The sequence below is a fragment of the Mesoplodon bidens genome (genome assembly GCF_964165515.1).
Source record: "Mesoplodon bidens genome assembly, chromosome: 20".
Lineage (NCBI taxonomy): Eukaryota > Metazoa > Chordata > Mammalia > Artiodactyla > Ziphiidae > Mesoplodon > Mesoplodon bidens.
In genome coordinates, this window is record NC_138181.1 from 8,197,223 (window position 1) to 8,215,079 (window position 17,857).

At 40.3% G+C, this 17,857-nt stretch overlaps 1 protein-coding gene across 1 annotated transcript in view; it reads right to left on the reverse strand.

Annotated features, from left to right (window-relative positions):
- HGSNAT (heparan-alpha-glucosaminide N-acetyltransferase) overlaps positions 1-17,857 on the reverse strand; it is a 48,484-nt gene that overhangs the window by 13,487 nt on the left and 17,140 nt on the right. Inside the window, exons 6-8 of the mRNA XM_081220960.1 lie at positions 2,874-2,943; positions 2,110-2,207; positions 359-435 (exon numbers count right to left, since the gene is read on the reverse strand). Of these exons, the coding sequence (XP_081077086.1) occupies positions 359-435; positions 2,110-2,207; positions 2,874-2,943 (245 nt within the window). The remainder of the gene's footprint in view (positions 1-358; positions 436-2,109; positions 2,208-2,873; positions 2,944-17,857) is intronic.

Genomic DNA, 17,857 nt, shown 5'->3' on the forward strand with positions numbered 1-17,857 from the left:
AAAACCCACCCTAAACCAAACCCCCAGCCAGATTCACAGCCACTATTCAGCGCCACTCAGACCACCCCCAGCTCCACGGCATCCCCAGGACAACCACGAGTCTCAGGGCAGGACGCCCATGTGGCTGAGGTACAGGGCACACCTAGAAGAGGACAAGGATCGTTTACAACGTGATGACAGCAAAGCATCTCGGAGCCAGAGCACATGAAAGGAAGAACAGAACTGAAGGCTGACAGAATGACCTAAGGGGCCTCTGTGGGGCTCACCTCCAGAACCCCTGGGGGACGCCAAGGAGCCCTCCTACCCGCAGCTCTCAGAGGGCCCGCGTCACCAAGGCGACCTCTCGGCGGTGTCTTACCGTTCCAGCTCGCGTGCTTGAAGTACCAGTATCTCCCGCCTCCGTAGTTCACGAAGACCATGAGGATGAGAGCGATCCTGCAAAGCCACAAAGATGCGCTCTCAGGGCCTGGGCATGTGACAAGGGTGGCCCGGCTGCAGGACACAGATGCCATCATGGTACAAGCAGACACTTAAAGAGCAGGAGACTCGCACTTCTAACCATCACGGTTAGGACCCCGCGCTACAGTCCTCTCTGCCAACATTTCCAACATGATGTCTGAAGAAAAACTCACACCAACGCTGAACTGTGTAACTAGAAAATGGTGCAAAACATTCCCGATCACGCCACTTTGTGCTAATTACTTAGATGTCTCAGGTTAAAGAAGTGTAGTGGGAGGGGACAGTCTTTAGGGTCAAGCCCTGGGTCCCTCTCTCTTAGGAGCCACTGGACCTCAGGCGAGCCCCTCGTCAGTTCTCTGTGAGGAGGGACACCCCTGACCCGGGGACCACGGGCACCACGATGGAGAGTAACGTACATCACAGCACCTCAACGGTGCTTGAAACATGTTAGCACTTAATCAATGTCAACTCCCGTCCACCTGTGAACATCTCCGAAAGAAAGAGGAAGACAATAAAACAGATTCTGCATGTGTTGTTGTTTGCTGCTAATTTCTCAGAATATGGGGAATAAAAACGTTAGTATGGGGTTTCCCTGGTGGCGCAGTGGTTGGGAGTCCGCCTGCCGATGCAGGGGATACGGGTTCGTGCCCCGGTCCGGGAAGATCCCACATGCCACCGAGCGGCTGGGCCCATGAGCCATGGCCACTGAGCCTGCGCATCCGGAGCCTGTGCTCTGCAACGGGAGAGGCCACGGCGGTGAGAGGCCCACGTACCGCAAAAAAAGACAAAAAAACGTTAGTATGTCAGTGGGTGATTTGTGGGCACTCTGGAGCCCAACTTACTCCTCTGTGGCTCAATTTTTTTATCTGTGAAGCAGGTGTATTATTAAAAGTATATACTTCATAGGATTGCTAAGAGATTAAAGAAATTAAGACAAGCTGGAACAGTGCTTGGCATATACCATGAGGACGCAAAACTGTGAGCAGTGGTTATTATTAGTATCATGACTGTTATTACTGCCTGGCTTTGGATACACAACAGGAGCACTCAGAGCTCGGGAAGCTGGGTCAGAGTTATCAGGTTATCACTGGAGTCTGAAAGGCCTCAGTGGGAGAAACAGAAGCCTGACACCTAGACATTGCTTTTCAGCCACACAGTCTTAGACTCTATTTTCAGAGTTTGGTCCTGGCCTTCATTCTTTTCCCAGAACTGGAAAATGACAATTTACTGCAGGACTCTGTGGATCTGCTATTAGTTGATGTCCGAGCTGCTGTGCGAATGGTGGAGGAGGCCGAGGGCTGCCCCGGGTTCCGTTTCCAGACTGGGGCACCGGCCCATCGGTCCAGGGCTGAGCGGACACGGGGCCCTCGGGCAGCCGCTCACACGTGCGAGTGGCTTTCTCAGCAGCACCTGGGCCCCAGGGGAGGCAGCTCCGGCCTCTCCCACCACTGCCCTCCAGGGACACGTCACCCTGGCTCTCGTGACAGGTTTCAAGTCAGGAGAGGCCGCTGATTTCTCTTTAGGGCAGGAAATCCTTTCTAGCCTAGAGAGTAAAAGGCACATGAAATGCCTCCCGCTGCAACTGGGTGGACTTGTGAACGTGCCACCCGAGGCCACCTGTGCCCACGTGTCACCAGGGAGCCCACGTACCCGCGGAACGTGTCCACGCAGCGGAGGCGCAGGGGGGCCGCCGACGGACGCCAGGCCTCTGGTGGGGGGTCGCCCGCCCTGCTCGGAGACCCCAGCTCCTGCCGGAAAAGAGGAGAAAAATGCAAACAGTTCATAATACGGAAGAGTAAACTACACTTTCCTGTGTTTTAGGGAAAAAATTAGCAGAGTGAAAGTCAAGGATCATTGCTCTGGATAATACTTTAATTTGCTTTTGTAAAGACCCCACCTAGAGGTTAGGTTTTTCACTTTATTTGGTTTATGTGCCTCCTGCCGAGCTCTCGGTGGCCATGCTGATAAATGACCACAAAGGAGCAACAGTACCAGCAAGTGTGTCCATAAGTGGACACAGATATGTCCATAATTAATCAATTAACACAGAGAGTATGTTTAATCATCACAGCAGGCCATCCCATGTATAGATTTAATACTGATGTCTCTCACTCTTTTGCCTTCATCTTGATACTCTCTACTTAAACGGATTGATTCAACAGTGCTGCCTGAAGAGTGAAAACCATCTCCACACCCAGCATCACAAAGCAGCTCAAGCTCCAGCCTCACAAAGACAGGGATTTGGGGGGGGGGGCACCCTTCATGGGGCCAGCGAGGACTGCTGTTTACCAAGAAGGCAGGATACATGACCTGGCCTTGCACAGCATGAGATAATTAAGATTACTAAATATCAGACTGTAAATCCAAATCCAGGAAAACACCCAGAGCACACACAATGCGTTTTAACAACTCACAGAATTGATGAGGCCATCAGTTTCCTGAGAATTTATGGCTTTAGAAATCCAATCATGACAGTCTTCCAAGCTATAAATAAATAAAAGGGCTTGTTAATTTGTTTTCCTCGGCAGAATTTTCAGAATGGTATCATATTGAAAGGAAATTAATTTAAAGTTCACATTCTACACCAGTCAAAGAATTAAACATTTTAAAGTGTTTTAACGAAACAGAAGTAGAAATCCAAGTACTTTCAAATGCTTCACCCTTATAGCATGGTCTCCTGATCGATGAGACAGGAATAAAGACAGAGCTTTCGTTCAAGGGTGTTGTGAGGAAGATGGCAGAGTACAAGGACGTGCGCTCACTCCCTCCTACGAGAACGCCGGAATCACAACTAACTGCTGAACAATCATCGACAGGAAGACACTGGAACTCACCAAAAAATACACCCCACATCCAAAGACAAAGGAGAAGCCACAATGAGATGGGGGGGCGCAATCACAGTAAAATCAAATCCCATAACTGCTGGGTGGGTGACTCATAAACTGGAGAACACTTATACTGCAGAAGTCCACCCACTGGAGTGAAGGTTCTGAGCCCCACGTCAGGCTTCCCAACCTGGTTGTCTGGCAACGGGAGGAGGAATTCCTAGAGAATCAGACTTTGAAGGCTAGTGGGATTTGATGACAGGACTTCGACAGGACTGGGGGAAACAGAGACACCACTCTTGGAGGGCACACACAATGCAGTGTGCACATAGGGACCCAGGGGAAGGAGCAGTGATACCATAGGAGACTGAACCATACTTACCTGCTAGTGTTGGAGGGTCTCCTGCAGAGGCGGGGGGTGGCTGTGTCTTACCGTGAGGACAAGGACACTGGCAGCAGAAGTTCTGGGAAGTACTCCTTGGCGTGAGCCCTCCCAGAGTCCGCCATTAGCCCCACCAAAGAGCCCGGGTAGGCTCCAGTGTTGGGTCGCCTCAGGCAAAACAACCAACAGGGAGGGAGCCCAGCCCCACCCATCAGAAGACAAGCGGATTAAAGTTTTACTGAGCTCTGCCCACCAGAGCAACACACAGCTCTACCCACCACCAGTCCCTCGCATCAGGAAGCCTGCACAAGCCTCTTAGATAGCCTCATCCACCAGAGGGCAGACAGCAGAAGCAAGAAGAACTACAATCCTGCAGCCTGTGGAACATAAACCACATTCACAGAAAGACAGACAAGATGAAAAGGCAGAGGGCTATGTACCAGAGGAAGGAACAAGATAAAACCCCAGAAAAACAACTAAATGAAATGGAGATGGGCAACCTTCCAGAAAAAGAATTTAGAATAATGACAGTGAAGATGATCCAGGACCTTGGAAAAAGAATGGAGGCAAAGATCGAGAAGATGCAAGAAATGTTTAACAAAGAATTAGAAGAATTAAATTAAAACACCTAGAAGAATTAAAGAACAAACAGACAGAGATGAACAATACAATAACTGAAATGAGAACTACACTAGAAGGAATTAATAGCAGAATAACTGAGGCAGAAGAACGGATAAGTGACCTGGAAGACAGAATGGTGGAATTCACTGCTGTGGAACAGACTAAAGAAAAAAGAATGAAAAGAAATGAAGACAGCCTAAGAGACCTCTGGGACAACATTAAACGCAACAACATTTGCATTATAGGGGTCCCGGGAGGAGAAGAGAGAGAGAAAGGACCCGAGAAAATATTTGAAGAGATGATAGTCGAAAACTTCCCTAACGTGGGAAAGGAAATAGCCACCCAAGTCCAGGAAGCGCAAAAAGTCCCAGGCAGGGTAAACCCAAGGAGAAACACGCCGAGACACATGGTAATCAAACTGACAAAAACTAAAGACAAAGAAAAATTATTGAAAGGAACAAGGGAAGAATGACAAATAACATACAAGGGAACTCCCATAAGGTTAATAGCTGATTTCTCAGAAGAAACTCTACAAGCCAGAAGGGAGTGTCATGATATATTTAAAGTGATGAAAGGGAAGAACCTACAACCAAGATTACTCTACCCAGCAAGAATCTCATTCAGATTAGATGGAGAAATCAAAAGCTTTATAGACAAGCAAAAGCTAAGAGAATTCAGCACCACCAAACCAGCTCTACAACAAATGCTAAAGGAACTTCTCTAAGTGGGAAACACAAAAGAAGAAAAGCACTTACAAAAACAAACCCATAACAATTAAGAAAATGGTAATAGGAACATACATATCAATAATTACCTTAAACGTGAATGGATTAAATGCTCCAATCAAAAGGCACAGGCTCGCTGAATGGATAAAAAAAAAAGACCCATATATATCCTGTCTACAAGAGACCCACTTCAGACCTAGGGACACATACAGACTGAGAGTGAGGGGATGGAAAAAGATATTCCATGCAAATGGAAATCAAAAGAAAGCTGGAGCATCAATTCTCAGATCAGACAAAATAGACTTTAAAATAAAGACTGTTACAAGAGACAAGGAAGGACACTACATAATGATCAAGGGATCAAACCAAGAAGAAGATAGAACAATTATAAATATATATGCACCCCAACATAGGAGCACCTCAATACATAAGGCAACTGCTAACAGCTATAAAAGAGGAAATCAACAGTAACACAATAATATTGGGGGACTTTAACACCTCACTTACACCAATGGACAGATGATACAAACTGAAAATTAATAAGGAAACACAAGCTTTAAATGACACAACAGACCAGACAGATTTAATTGACATTTATAGGACATTGCATCCAAAAACAGCAGATCACACTTTCTTCTAAAGTGCACACGGAACATTCTCCAGGACAGATCACACCCTGGGTCACTAATCAAGCCTCAGTAAATTTAAGAAAATTGAAATCATATCAAGCATCTTTTCTGACCACAACGCTATGAGATGAGAAATCAACTGCAGGAAAAAAACCATACAAAACACAAACACATGGAGGCTAAACAATATGTTACTAAATCACCAAGAGATCACTGAAGAAATCAAAGAGGAAATCAGAAAATACCTAGAGACAAATTACAACGAAAACACAATGATCCAAAACCCATGGGATGCAGCAAACGCAGTTCTAATAGGGAAGTTTATAGCAATACAAGCCTACCTCAAAAAAAAAGAAAAATCTCAAATAAAGAATCTAACCTTACACCAAAAGGAACTAGAGAAAGAACAAACAAAAGCCAAAGTTAGTAGAAGAAAGGAAATCATAAAGATCAGAGCAGAAATAATTGAATAGAAACGAAGAAAACAATAGCAAAGATCAATAAAACTAAAAGCTGCTTCTTTGAGAAGATAAGCAAAATTGATACACGATTAGCCAGACTCATCAAGAAAAAGAGGGAGAGGACTCAAATCAATAAAATTAGAAATGAAAAAGGAGAAGTTACAACAGACACTGTAGATATACAAAGCATCCTAAGAGACTACTACAAGCAACTCTATGCCAATGAAATGGACAACCTGGAAGAAATGGACCTATTCTTAGAAAGGTATAACCTTCCAAGACTGAACCAGGAAGAAACAGAAAATATGAACAGACCAATCACAAGTAATGAAATAGAAACTGTGATCAAAAATCTTCCAACAAACAAAATACCAGGACCAGATGGCTTCACAGGTGAATTCTATCAAACATTTAGAGAAGAGCTAACACTCATCCTTCTAAAACTCTTCCAAAAAACTGCAGAGGAAGGAACACTCCTAAAATCATTCTATGAGGCCACCATCACCCTGATACCCAAACCAGACAAAGACACTACAAAAAAAGAAAATTACAGACCAATATCACCAATGAATATAGATGCAGAAATCCTCAACAAAATACTAGCAAACAGAATCCAACAACACATTAAAAGGATCATATACCATGACCAAGTGGGATTTATCCCAGGGATGCAAGGATTCTGCAATATACGCAAATCAATCAATGTGATACACCATATTAACAAATTGAAGAAGGAAAACTGTATGATCATCTCAATAGATGCAGAAAAAGCTTTTGACAAAATTCAACACCCATTTATGATAAAAAAACTCTCCCAAAAGAGAGCACAGAGGAAACCTACCTCAACAAAATAAAGGCCATATAAGACAAACCCACAGCAAACATCATTCTCAATGGTGAAAAACTGAAAGCATTTCCTGTAAGATCAAGAACAAGACAAGGATGTCCACTCTTGCCACTATTATTCAACATAGTTTTGGAAGTCCTAGCCACAGCAATCAGAGAAGAAAAAGAAACAAAAGGAATACAAATTGGAAATGAAGTAAAACTGTCACTGTTTGCAGATGACATGTTACTCTACATAGAAAACCTAAAAGATGCCACCAGAAAACTACAAGAACCTATCAATGAATTTGGTAAGGTTGCAGGATACAAAAGTAATGCACAAAAACCTCTCACATTCCTGTACACTATCAATGCAAAATGAGAAAGAGAAATTAAGGAAACAATCCCATTTACCACTGCAACAAAATACCTAGGAATACCTAGGAATAAACCTACCTAAGGAGACAAAAGACCTGTATGCAGAAAACTATAAGACACTGATGAAAGAAATTAATGACAATACAAACAGATGGAGAGATATACCATGTTCTTGGATTGGAAGAATCAATATTGGGGAAATGACTATACTACCCAAAGCAATCTACAGATTCAATGCAATCCCTATCAAATAACCAATGGCATTTTTTATGGAACTAGAACAAATCATCTTAAAATTTGTATGGAGACACAAAAGACGCCGAATAGCCAAAGCAGTCTTGAGGGAAAAAACCAGAGCTGGAGGAATCAGACTCCCTGACTTCAGACTATACTACAAAGCTACAGTAATCAAGACAATATGGTACTGGCACAAAAACAGAAATATAGATCAATGGAACAGGTTGGAAAGCCCAGAGATAAACCCATGCATCTATGGCCAACTCATCTATGACAAAGGAGGTAAGGATATACAATGGAGAAAAAACAGTGTCTTCAATAAGTGGTGCTGGGAAAACTGGACAGCTACATGTAAAAGAATGAAATTAGAACACTCTCTAACACCATACACAAAAATAAACTTAAAATGGACTAAAGATCTAAATGTAAGACCAGACACTATAGAACTCTTTGAGGAAAACATAGGAAGAACACTCTTTGACATAAATAACAGCAAGATCTTTTTTGATCCACCTCCTAGCGTAATGGAAATAAAAGCAAAAATAAACAAATGGGACCTAATGAAACTTAAAACCTTTTGCAAAGCAAAGGAAACTACAAACAAGATGAAAAGACAACCCTCAGAATGGGAAAAAATATTTGCAAACGAATCAATGGACAAAGGATTAATCTCCAAAATATATAAACAGCTCATGCAGCTCAATATTAAAAAAACAAACAACCCCATCCAGAAGTGGGCAGAAGACCTAAACAGACATTTCTCTAAAGAAGACATACAGATGGCCAAGAAGCACATGAAAAGCTGCTCAACATCACTAATTATTAGAGAAATGCAAATCAAAACTACAGTGAGGTATCACCTCACACCAGTTAGAATGGGCATCATCAGAAAATCTACAAGCAACAAATGCTGGATTGGGTGGGGACAAAAAGGAACCCTCTTGCACTGTTGGTGGGAATGTAAATTGATACAGCCACTATGGAGAACAGTATGAAGGTTCCTTACAAAACTAAAAATAGAATTACCATATGACCCAGCAATCCCACTACTGGGCATATACCCAGAGAAAACCATAATGCAAAAAGACACATGCACCCCAGTGTTCACTGCAGCACTATTTACAATAGCCCTGTCATGGGAGCAACCTAAATGCCCATCGACAGATGAATGGATAAAGAAGATGTGGTACATATATACAATGGAATATTACTCAGCCATAAAAAGGAACGGAATTGAGTCATTTGTTGAGACGTGGATGGATCTAGAGACTGTCATACAGAGTGAAGTAAGTCAGAAAGAGAAAAACAAATATCATATATTAACGCATGTATGTGGAACCTAGAAAACTGGTACAGGTGAAACAGTTTGCAGGGCAGAAATTGAGACAAAGATGTAGAGAACAAACGTATGGACACCAAGGGGGGAAAACGCCATGGGCTCGGGATGGTGGTGTGCTGAATTGGGCGATTGGGATTGACATGTATACACTGATGTGTATAAAATTGATGACTAATGAGAACCTGCAGTATAAAAAAACAAACAAACAAACCAAAAAAGCAACTAATACTAAACTTTCTTTGGGTTATTTGTAAGGAAATATGTTAATATAAATGTTTCAGACATTACATGAAATTTCTAAAAATCTCATATGTTCTGGTATAATGTTATCATTAATAATTCTAGTTATTACTTTAAAATGTATATCTCAGAAATAACTAAATTTCCTTGTCAATTGCATTATTATGAATTTTCATCAAATCTGTAACCATGGTCATTTTTAAGTCTTTTGTCATTTACAGACAGTTCTGGGTGTACTCTGATGCTTTTGCAAATATGTTCCTATAAAAGGGTTTCGTCTTCAAGGAATTCATGGGAAAGACTCTGACAAGTACAGGTTTCTGGTAACTGACTATACTGCTGAACTGAATGAATAAGCATTTTCAGAACTCTAATGGAAAATTGATGAATTCATAAAAGCGCTAAGAAAAGATCAAGATAAAAAAAAATTACACGGGACTGAGTGAACTGATGAGGATGATTATAATTTTTGTGACTTTCTGTTCGAATAAAAAAAAATCCCACAAGGACTCAGAGGCAAAAAATATACAAATCAATTTTCACTGCAAAGTAAAGGAGCTGTTACAGTGGAGGATTACTGGACTGAATGTCAATATTATGACATAGTATGAGTGTGTTTCATGTTTGGTAATTGCAATCATTGTTGCTTTTCTTGTGGTCATCCATTTACAATGCTTGGTGTCAGTTTATTTATCTCTTGTAAAAATAAAATACAGTGTGTGTGTGTGTGTGTGAAAAAAAAAAGATGAGTGAAAGACAGATAGAGGTTTAAGTCAGGATGCAAAAATCAGTGAATGTATTTGATTAATAAATAAATAAAAGTAGTATAAAAAAAAGACACATGCACCCCAATGTTCACTGCAGCACTATTTACAATAGCCATGTCATGGAAGCAACCTAAATGCCCATCGACAGATAAATGGATAAAGAAGATATGGTACATATATACAGTGGAATATTACTCAGCCATAAAAAGGAACGAAATTGGGTCATTTGTAGAGACGTGGATGGATCTAGAGACGGTCATACAGAGTGAAGTAAGTCAGAAAGAAAAAAACAAATATCGTATATTAATGCATGTATGTGGAACCTAGAAAACTGGTACAGGTGAACTGGTTTGCAGGGCAGAAATAGAGATACAGATATAGAGAACAAACGTATGGACACCAAGGTAGGGAAAGTGGTGGTGGGGGGTGTGTGATGAACTGGGAGATTGGGATTGACATGTATACACTAATATGTATAAAATGGATAACTAATAAGAAGCTGCTGTATAAAAAATATACAAAATTCAAAAAAAGAAAAAAAGAGTGTTGTGAGAGTGAAATTAGATCATTGCTGGAATTCTGATTAACAACACTATTAAAGTTAGAGTAGCAGAAGCCTGCAACAACCAAACGTGCCCAATTCAGCAATGACTAATCTCAGTGTCTGCATCTGTGAGAGGACAAGATATGGCTATTAAAACAGCAGGAACAGTGCAGCAACAGGATGGACCCAGAGACCATCATACTAAGTGAAGTCAGAGAAAGACAAATACCATATGATATCACTTATATGTGGAATCTAAAAATACAACACAAATGAACTTATCTATGAAACAGAAACAGACTCACAGACATAGAGAACAGACTTGCGGTTGCCAAGAGGGAGGGGAGTGGGAGAGGGATGGAATGGGAGGTTGGGATTAGCAGATGCAAACTATTATATAGAGAATGGATAAACAACAAGGTCCTACTATACAGTACAGGGAACTGTATTCAATATCCTATGATGAACCATAATGGAAAAGAATATTTTAAAAAAAGAATGTATATACATGTATAACTGAATCACTTTGCTGTACAGTAGAAATTAACACAGAATTGTAAATCAACTATACTTCAATAAGACAAATTTTTTAAAAAGAGAGACAAAAGAAAAAAAAATTTGTCCACCCTGAAAAAAAAAAAGAATGCCTGTACAAAGAAATATAAATACAAACTATTAAATACAAAAAGCAAACCACAGTATTCAGACTCAATTACAACTAAATAAAAATGCACAGATGTGGGACTTCCCTGGCCATCCAGTGGTTGGGATTTCATGCTTCCACTGCAGGGGGCACGGGTTCAATCCCTGGTCAGGGAACTAAGATCCCACATGCTGTGTGGCATGGCCAAAAAAAAAAAAAAAAAATGCACAGATGCAAACTGAGAAAGTTTGACAGTGACCTTGGAGTGACTCACAGTTAATGTACTGGGTTCTTTCTCCTAGATGGTGCTTTAGTGCAACAAGATATCCAGAGGATATTAAATTGATTTACCTGATTAACAAAAGATAAATATCTTAACTGGTTTTTCTTTGAAACGAGAGTTTTTACTTGGAAAAAATGTTTCAAAAAGTATATTTAGCTCTTTCACACAATGTTTACATTCTGATTTAGTTTACTTCCCCTTTTCTTTTTTTTAAACTTTGGAGTGGAAATGAATCCTGACTTCTAATACACTAAAGATTGCTTAGTGACTTGATGGGGTAATATCATTTGTTATTTACAATTTCTGAAATTTTCTGGGACAGTTTCACTTTTATTTAGTTTGTTTGTGCCCATAAGGACATGAACTTTCCATTTTATGTCCCCACGTCCGATTATTAAAGTCCACACAGAATCCTTTCTCAACCCAACAACTGTAGCAAACTCAGAGCTAACAGGCCAATTTGTTATTTTTCAAATAATAATGAATACTTAGCATTTTAAATTTGGCATATAAGAACGATTAAGTTTGCCCTTTTAGTAAGTACAATTCTTTGATTAAAAAATCAAGAGAAGGCAAGTCTTTGTCTGTAAATCATTGAGGGCTTTCTTATAGAAATTATGTATAACATTTCTAATATTACAAGCCCTTATATGTACTGTGCTTCCAGCTCTCTTGATACTGAAAAGTGTAATAAACTTCATACTTATACAGGTTTTGCATAAAATTTGCACATTTGAACATTTGAAATATTCAATGCATAGGATTTTTCCTCCCCTTTCTTTTTTTTTTTTTTTTTTGGTCATGGAAAGTTTCAAACATATACATACATATAAGTAGACAAACCAGTATAACGAACCACTATGGACCCATTACCCACCTTCAACAGGTATCTACGAAGCATGGTCAATCTTACTTCATCTATACTCCCACCCACTGCCCCTTTCCCCTGACTCGGCTTGATCATTTTAAAGAAAATCATAGGGGACTTCCCTGGTGGCACAGTGGATAAGATTCCATGCTCCCAAGCAGGAGGTCTGGGTTGGATCCCTGGTCAGGGAACTAGATCCCACATGCATGCATGCATGCCACAACTAAGAGTTCACATGCAGCAACTAAGGAGGCTGCCTGCCACAACTAAGGAGCCAGCAAGCTGCAAATAAGGAGCCTGTGTGTCGCAACTAAGGAGCCCACCTGCCTCAACTAAAACACAGTGCAACCTAATTAATTAATTTTTAAAAAGAATATATTTTAAAAAAATAAAGAAAGAAAATCATAGACATCGTATCACCTCATCTATAAATACTTCAGTATGTACTGCTAAAAGATAAGGACTCAGGGGATGGAGTCAAGATGGTAGACTAGGAGGACACGGAATTCGTGTCTCTGTACAACTAAGGCACCTACCAGGCACTGGTGGGGGACCACGGATGCCTAAGGGGATGGTAGGAACCCCCAGTGACCGGCTTGCAGGATCTTGGTTCCCAGGCCAGAGGTTGGGCCTGAGCTCCTGTGGTGGGAGCTCCGAGTCCAAACCAATGGACTAACAGAGAACCTCAGACCCCAGGGAATATTCATTGGAGTGAGGCCTCCTGGAGGTCCTCATCTCAGCACTAAGACCTGGCTCTAACCAACTGCCTGAAAACGCCAGTGCTGGAAACCTCAGGCCAAACAACCAGTAAGATAGGAATATAGCATCACCTATCAAAAAAAAAAAAAAAAAAAGAAACGACAAAAAAAAATGTTACAGATGAAGGAGGAAGGTAAAAACCTAAAAGATGAAATAAATGAAGACAAAATAGGCAACCTACCTGAAAAAGAATTCAGAGTAATGACAGTAAAAATGATCCAAAATCTCGGAAACAGAATGGAGAAAGCACAAGAAACATTTAACAAGGATCTAGAAGAACTAAAGAGCAAACAAACAATGATGAACAACAAAATTACTGAAACTAAAAAACTCTAGAAGGAATCAATAACAGAATAACTGAGACAGAAGAATGGATAACTGAGCTGGAAGATAAAATGGTGGAAATAAGTGCCAGGGAGCAGAATAAAGAAAAAGAATGAAAAGAATTGAGGACATTCTCAGAGACTTTTGGGACAACATTAAATGCACCAACATTCGAATTATTGGGGTCCCAGAAGAAGAAGAGAAAAAAAAAGGGTCTGAGAAAATATTTGAAGAGATTATAGTCGAAGACTTCCCTACCATGGGAAAGGAAATAGTCAATCAAGTCCAGGAAGTGCAGAGTCCCATACAGGATAAACCAAAAGAAAAACACACCAAGACACATATTAATCAAACTATAAAAATTACCTACAAAGAAAAAATATTAAAAGCAGCAAGGGAAAAGCAACAAATAACACACAGGAAATCTCCATAAGGTTAACAGCTGATTTTTCAGCAGAAACTCCGCAAGACAGAAGGGAGTGGCAGCACATATTCAAAGTGATGAAAGGGAAAAACCTACAACCAACATTACTCTACCCAGCAAGGATCGCATTCAGATTCAATGGAGAAATTAAAACCTTTACAGACAAGCAAAAGCTAAGAGAATTCAGCACCACCAAACCAGCTTTACAACAAATGATAAAGGAACTTCTCTAGGCAGGAAACACAGAGACAGAAAAGACCTACCAAAACAAAGGCAAAAAAATTTAAAAAATGGTAATAGGAACATACATATCGATAATTACCTTAAATGTAAATGGATTAAATGCTCAAACCAAAAGACATAGACTGGCTGAATGGATACAAAAACAAGACCCGGGCCTCCCTGGTGGCGCAGTGGTTGAGAGTCCGCCTGCCGATGCAGGGGATACGGGTTCGTGCCCCGGTCCGGGAAGATCCCACATGCCGCGGAGCGGCTAGGACCGTGAGCCATGGCCGCTGAGCCTGCGCGTCCGGAGCCTGTGCTCCGCGACGGGAAAGGCCACAACAGTGAGAGGCCCGCGTATCGCAAAAAAAAAAAACAAAAAAAAACCAAGACCCATATATATGCTGTCTACAAAAGAACCCCTTCAGACCTAGGGGCACAAACAGACTGAAAGTGAGGGGATGGAAAAAGATATTCCATGCAAAAGGAAATCAAAAGAAAGATGGAGTAGCAATTCTCGTATCAGGCAAAATCGACTTTAAAATAAAGACTATGACAAGAGACAAAGAAGGACACTACATAATGATCAAGGGATCAGTACAAGAAGAAGATATAACAATTGTAAATATTTATGCACCCAACAGACGAGCACCTCAATACATAAGGCAAATGCTAACAGCCATAAAAGGGGAAATCGACAGTAACACACTCATAGTAGGGGACTTTAACACCCCACTTTCAGCAATGGACAGATCATCCAAAATGAAAATAAATAAAGAAACACAAGATTTAAATGACACATTAAACAAGATGGACTTAATTGATATTTATAGGACATTCCATCCAAAAACAATAGAGCACACTTTCTTCTCAAGTGCTCATGGAACATTCTCCAGGATAGACCATATCTTGGGTCACAAATCAAGCCTTGGTAAATTTAAGAAAAGTGAAATAGTATCAAGTATCTTTTCTGACCACAACACTATGAGACTAGATGTCAATTACAGGAAAAAAAAACTAAAAAATACAAACACATGGAGAGTAAACAATATGCTACTAAATAACCAAGAGATCACTGAAGAAATCAAAGAGGAAATAAAAACATATCTAGAATAAAACGACAATGAAAACACGATGATACAAAACCTATGGGATGCAGCAAAATCAGTTCTAAGAGGGAATTTTAGAGCAATACAATCCTACCTGAAGAAACAAGAAAAATCTCAAATAAACAACCTAAACTTACACCTAAAGCAATTAGAGAAAGAAGAACAAAAAAAAGAAGACCCCAAAGTTAGCAGAAGGAAAGAAATCATAAAGATCAGATCAGAAATAAGTGAAAAAGAAATGAAGGAAACAATAGCAAAGATCAATAAAACTAAAGCTAGTTCTTTGAGAAGATAAAAGAAATTGATAAACCATTAGCCAGACTCATCAAGAAAAAAACGGAGAAGACTCAAATCAACAGAATTAGACATGAAAAAGGAGAACTAACAACTACAAGCAACTATATGCCAGTGAAATGGACAACCTGGAGGAAATGGACAAATTCTTTTTTTTTTTTTTTTTTGTGGTACGTGGGCCTCTCACTGCTGTGGCCTCTCCTGTTGCGGAGCACAGGCTCCGGACGCGCAGGCCCAACGGCCATGGCTTACGGGCCCAGCCGCTCCGCGGCATGTGGGATCCTCCCAGACCGGGGCATGAACCCGCGTCCCCTGCATCAGCAGGCGGACTCCCAACCACTGCGCCACCAGGGAAGCCCAGACAAATTCTTAAAAAGCAAGACCTTCGGAGACTGAACCAGGAAGAAATAGAAAATATACACAGACAAATCACAAGCACTGAAATTGAAACTGTGATTAAAAAATCTTCCAAGAAACAAAAGCACAGGACCAGATGGCTTCACAGGCAAATTCTATCAAACATTTAGAGAAGAGCTAACACCTATCTTTCTCAAACTCTTCCAAAATATAGCAGAGGGAGGAACACTCCCAAACTCATTCTACGAGGCCACCATCACCCTGATACCAAAACCAGACAAAGATATCACAAAAAAAGAAAACTACAGGCCAATATCACTGATGAACATAGATGCAAAAATCCTCAACAAAATACTAGCAAACAGAATCCAACAGCACATTAAAAGGATCATACACCATGATCAAGTGGGGTTTACCTCAGGAATGCAAGGATTCTTCAATATATGCAAATCAATCAATGTGACACACCATATTAACAAAATGAAGAATAAAAACCATATGATAATATCAATAAACATAGAAAAAGCTTTTGACAAAATTCATCACCCATTTATGATAAAAACTCTCCAGAAATTAGGCATAGAGGGAACCTACCTCAACATAATAAAGGCCATATATGACAAACCCACAGCCAACATTGTTCTCAATGGTGAAAAACTGAAACCATTTCCTCTAAGATCAGAAACAAGACAAGGTTGCCCACTCTCACCGCTATTATTCAACATAGTTTTGGAAGTTTTAGCCACAGTAATCAGAGAAGAAAAAGAAATAAAAGGAATCCAAATCAGAAAAGAAGAAGTAAAACTGTCATTGTTTGCAGATGTCATGACACTATACAGAGAGAATCCCAAAGGTGCTACCAGAAAACTACTAGAGCTACTCAATGGATACAAAATTAATGTACAGAAATCACTTGCATTCCTATACACTAATGATGAAAAATCTGAAAGAGAACTTAAGGAAACACTCCCATTTACCATGCAACAAAAAAAATAAAATACCTAGGAATAAACCTACCTAAGGAGATAAAAGACCTCTATGCAGAAAACTATAAGACACTGATGAAAGAAATTAAAGATGATACAGAGGGAGAGTTATACCATGTTCTTGGATTGGAAGAATCAACATTGTGAAAATGACTATACTACCCAAAGCAATCTACAGATTCAGTGCAAGCTCTATCAAACTACCAACTGCATTTTTCACAGAACTAGAAGAAAAAATTGCACAGTTTGTATGGAAACACAAAAGACCCCGAATAACCAAAGCAATCTTGAGAAAGAAAAACGGAGCTGGAGGAATCAGGCTCCCTGACTTCAGGCTATACTACAAAGCTACGGTAATCAAGACAGTGTGGTACTGGCACAAAAACAGAAATATAGATCAGTGGAACTGGATAGAAAGCCCAGAGATAAACCCACGCACATATGGTCACCTTATCTTTGATAAAGGTGGCAAGAGTATAAAATGGAGAAAAGATGGCCTCTTCAATAAGTGGTGCTGGGAAAACTGCACAGCTACATGTAAGAATGAAATTAGAACACTCCCTAACACCATACACAAAAATAAACTCAAAATGGCCTAAAGACCTAAATGTAAGACCAGACACTATAAAACTCTTAGAGGAAAACATAGGCAGAACACTCTGTGACATAAATCACAGCAAGATCCTTTCTGACCCACCTCCTAGAGAAATGGAAATAAAAACAAAAGTAAACAAATGGGACCTAATGAAACTTAAAAGCTTTTGCACAGCAAAGGAAACCATAATCAAGATGAAAAGACAACGATAAGAATGGGAGAAAATATTTGCAAACAAAGCAACTGACAAAGGATTAATCTCCAAAATTTACAAGCAGCTCATGCAGCTCAATATCAAAAAACCAAACAACCCAATTCAAAAATGGGCAGAAGACCTAAACAGACATTTCTCTGAAGAAGATATACAGATTGCCAAAAAACACATGAAAAGATTCTCAACATCACTAACCATTAGAGAAATGCAAATAAAAACTACAATGAGGTATCACCTCACACCAGTCAGAATGGCCATCATCAAAAAATATACAAACAATAAATGCTGGAGAGGGTGTGGAGAAAAGGGAACCCTCTTGCACTGTTGGTGGGAATGTAAATTGATAC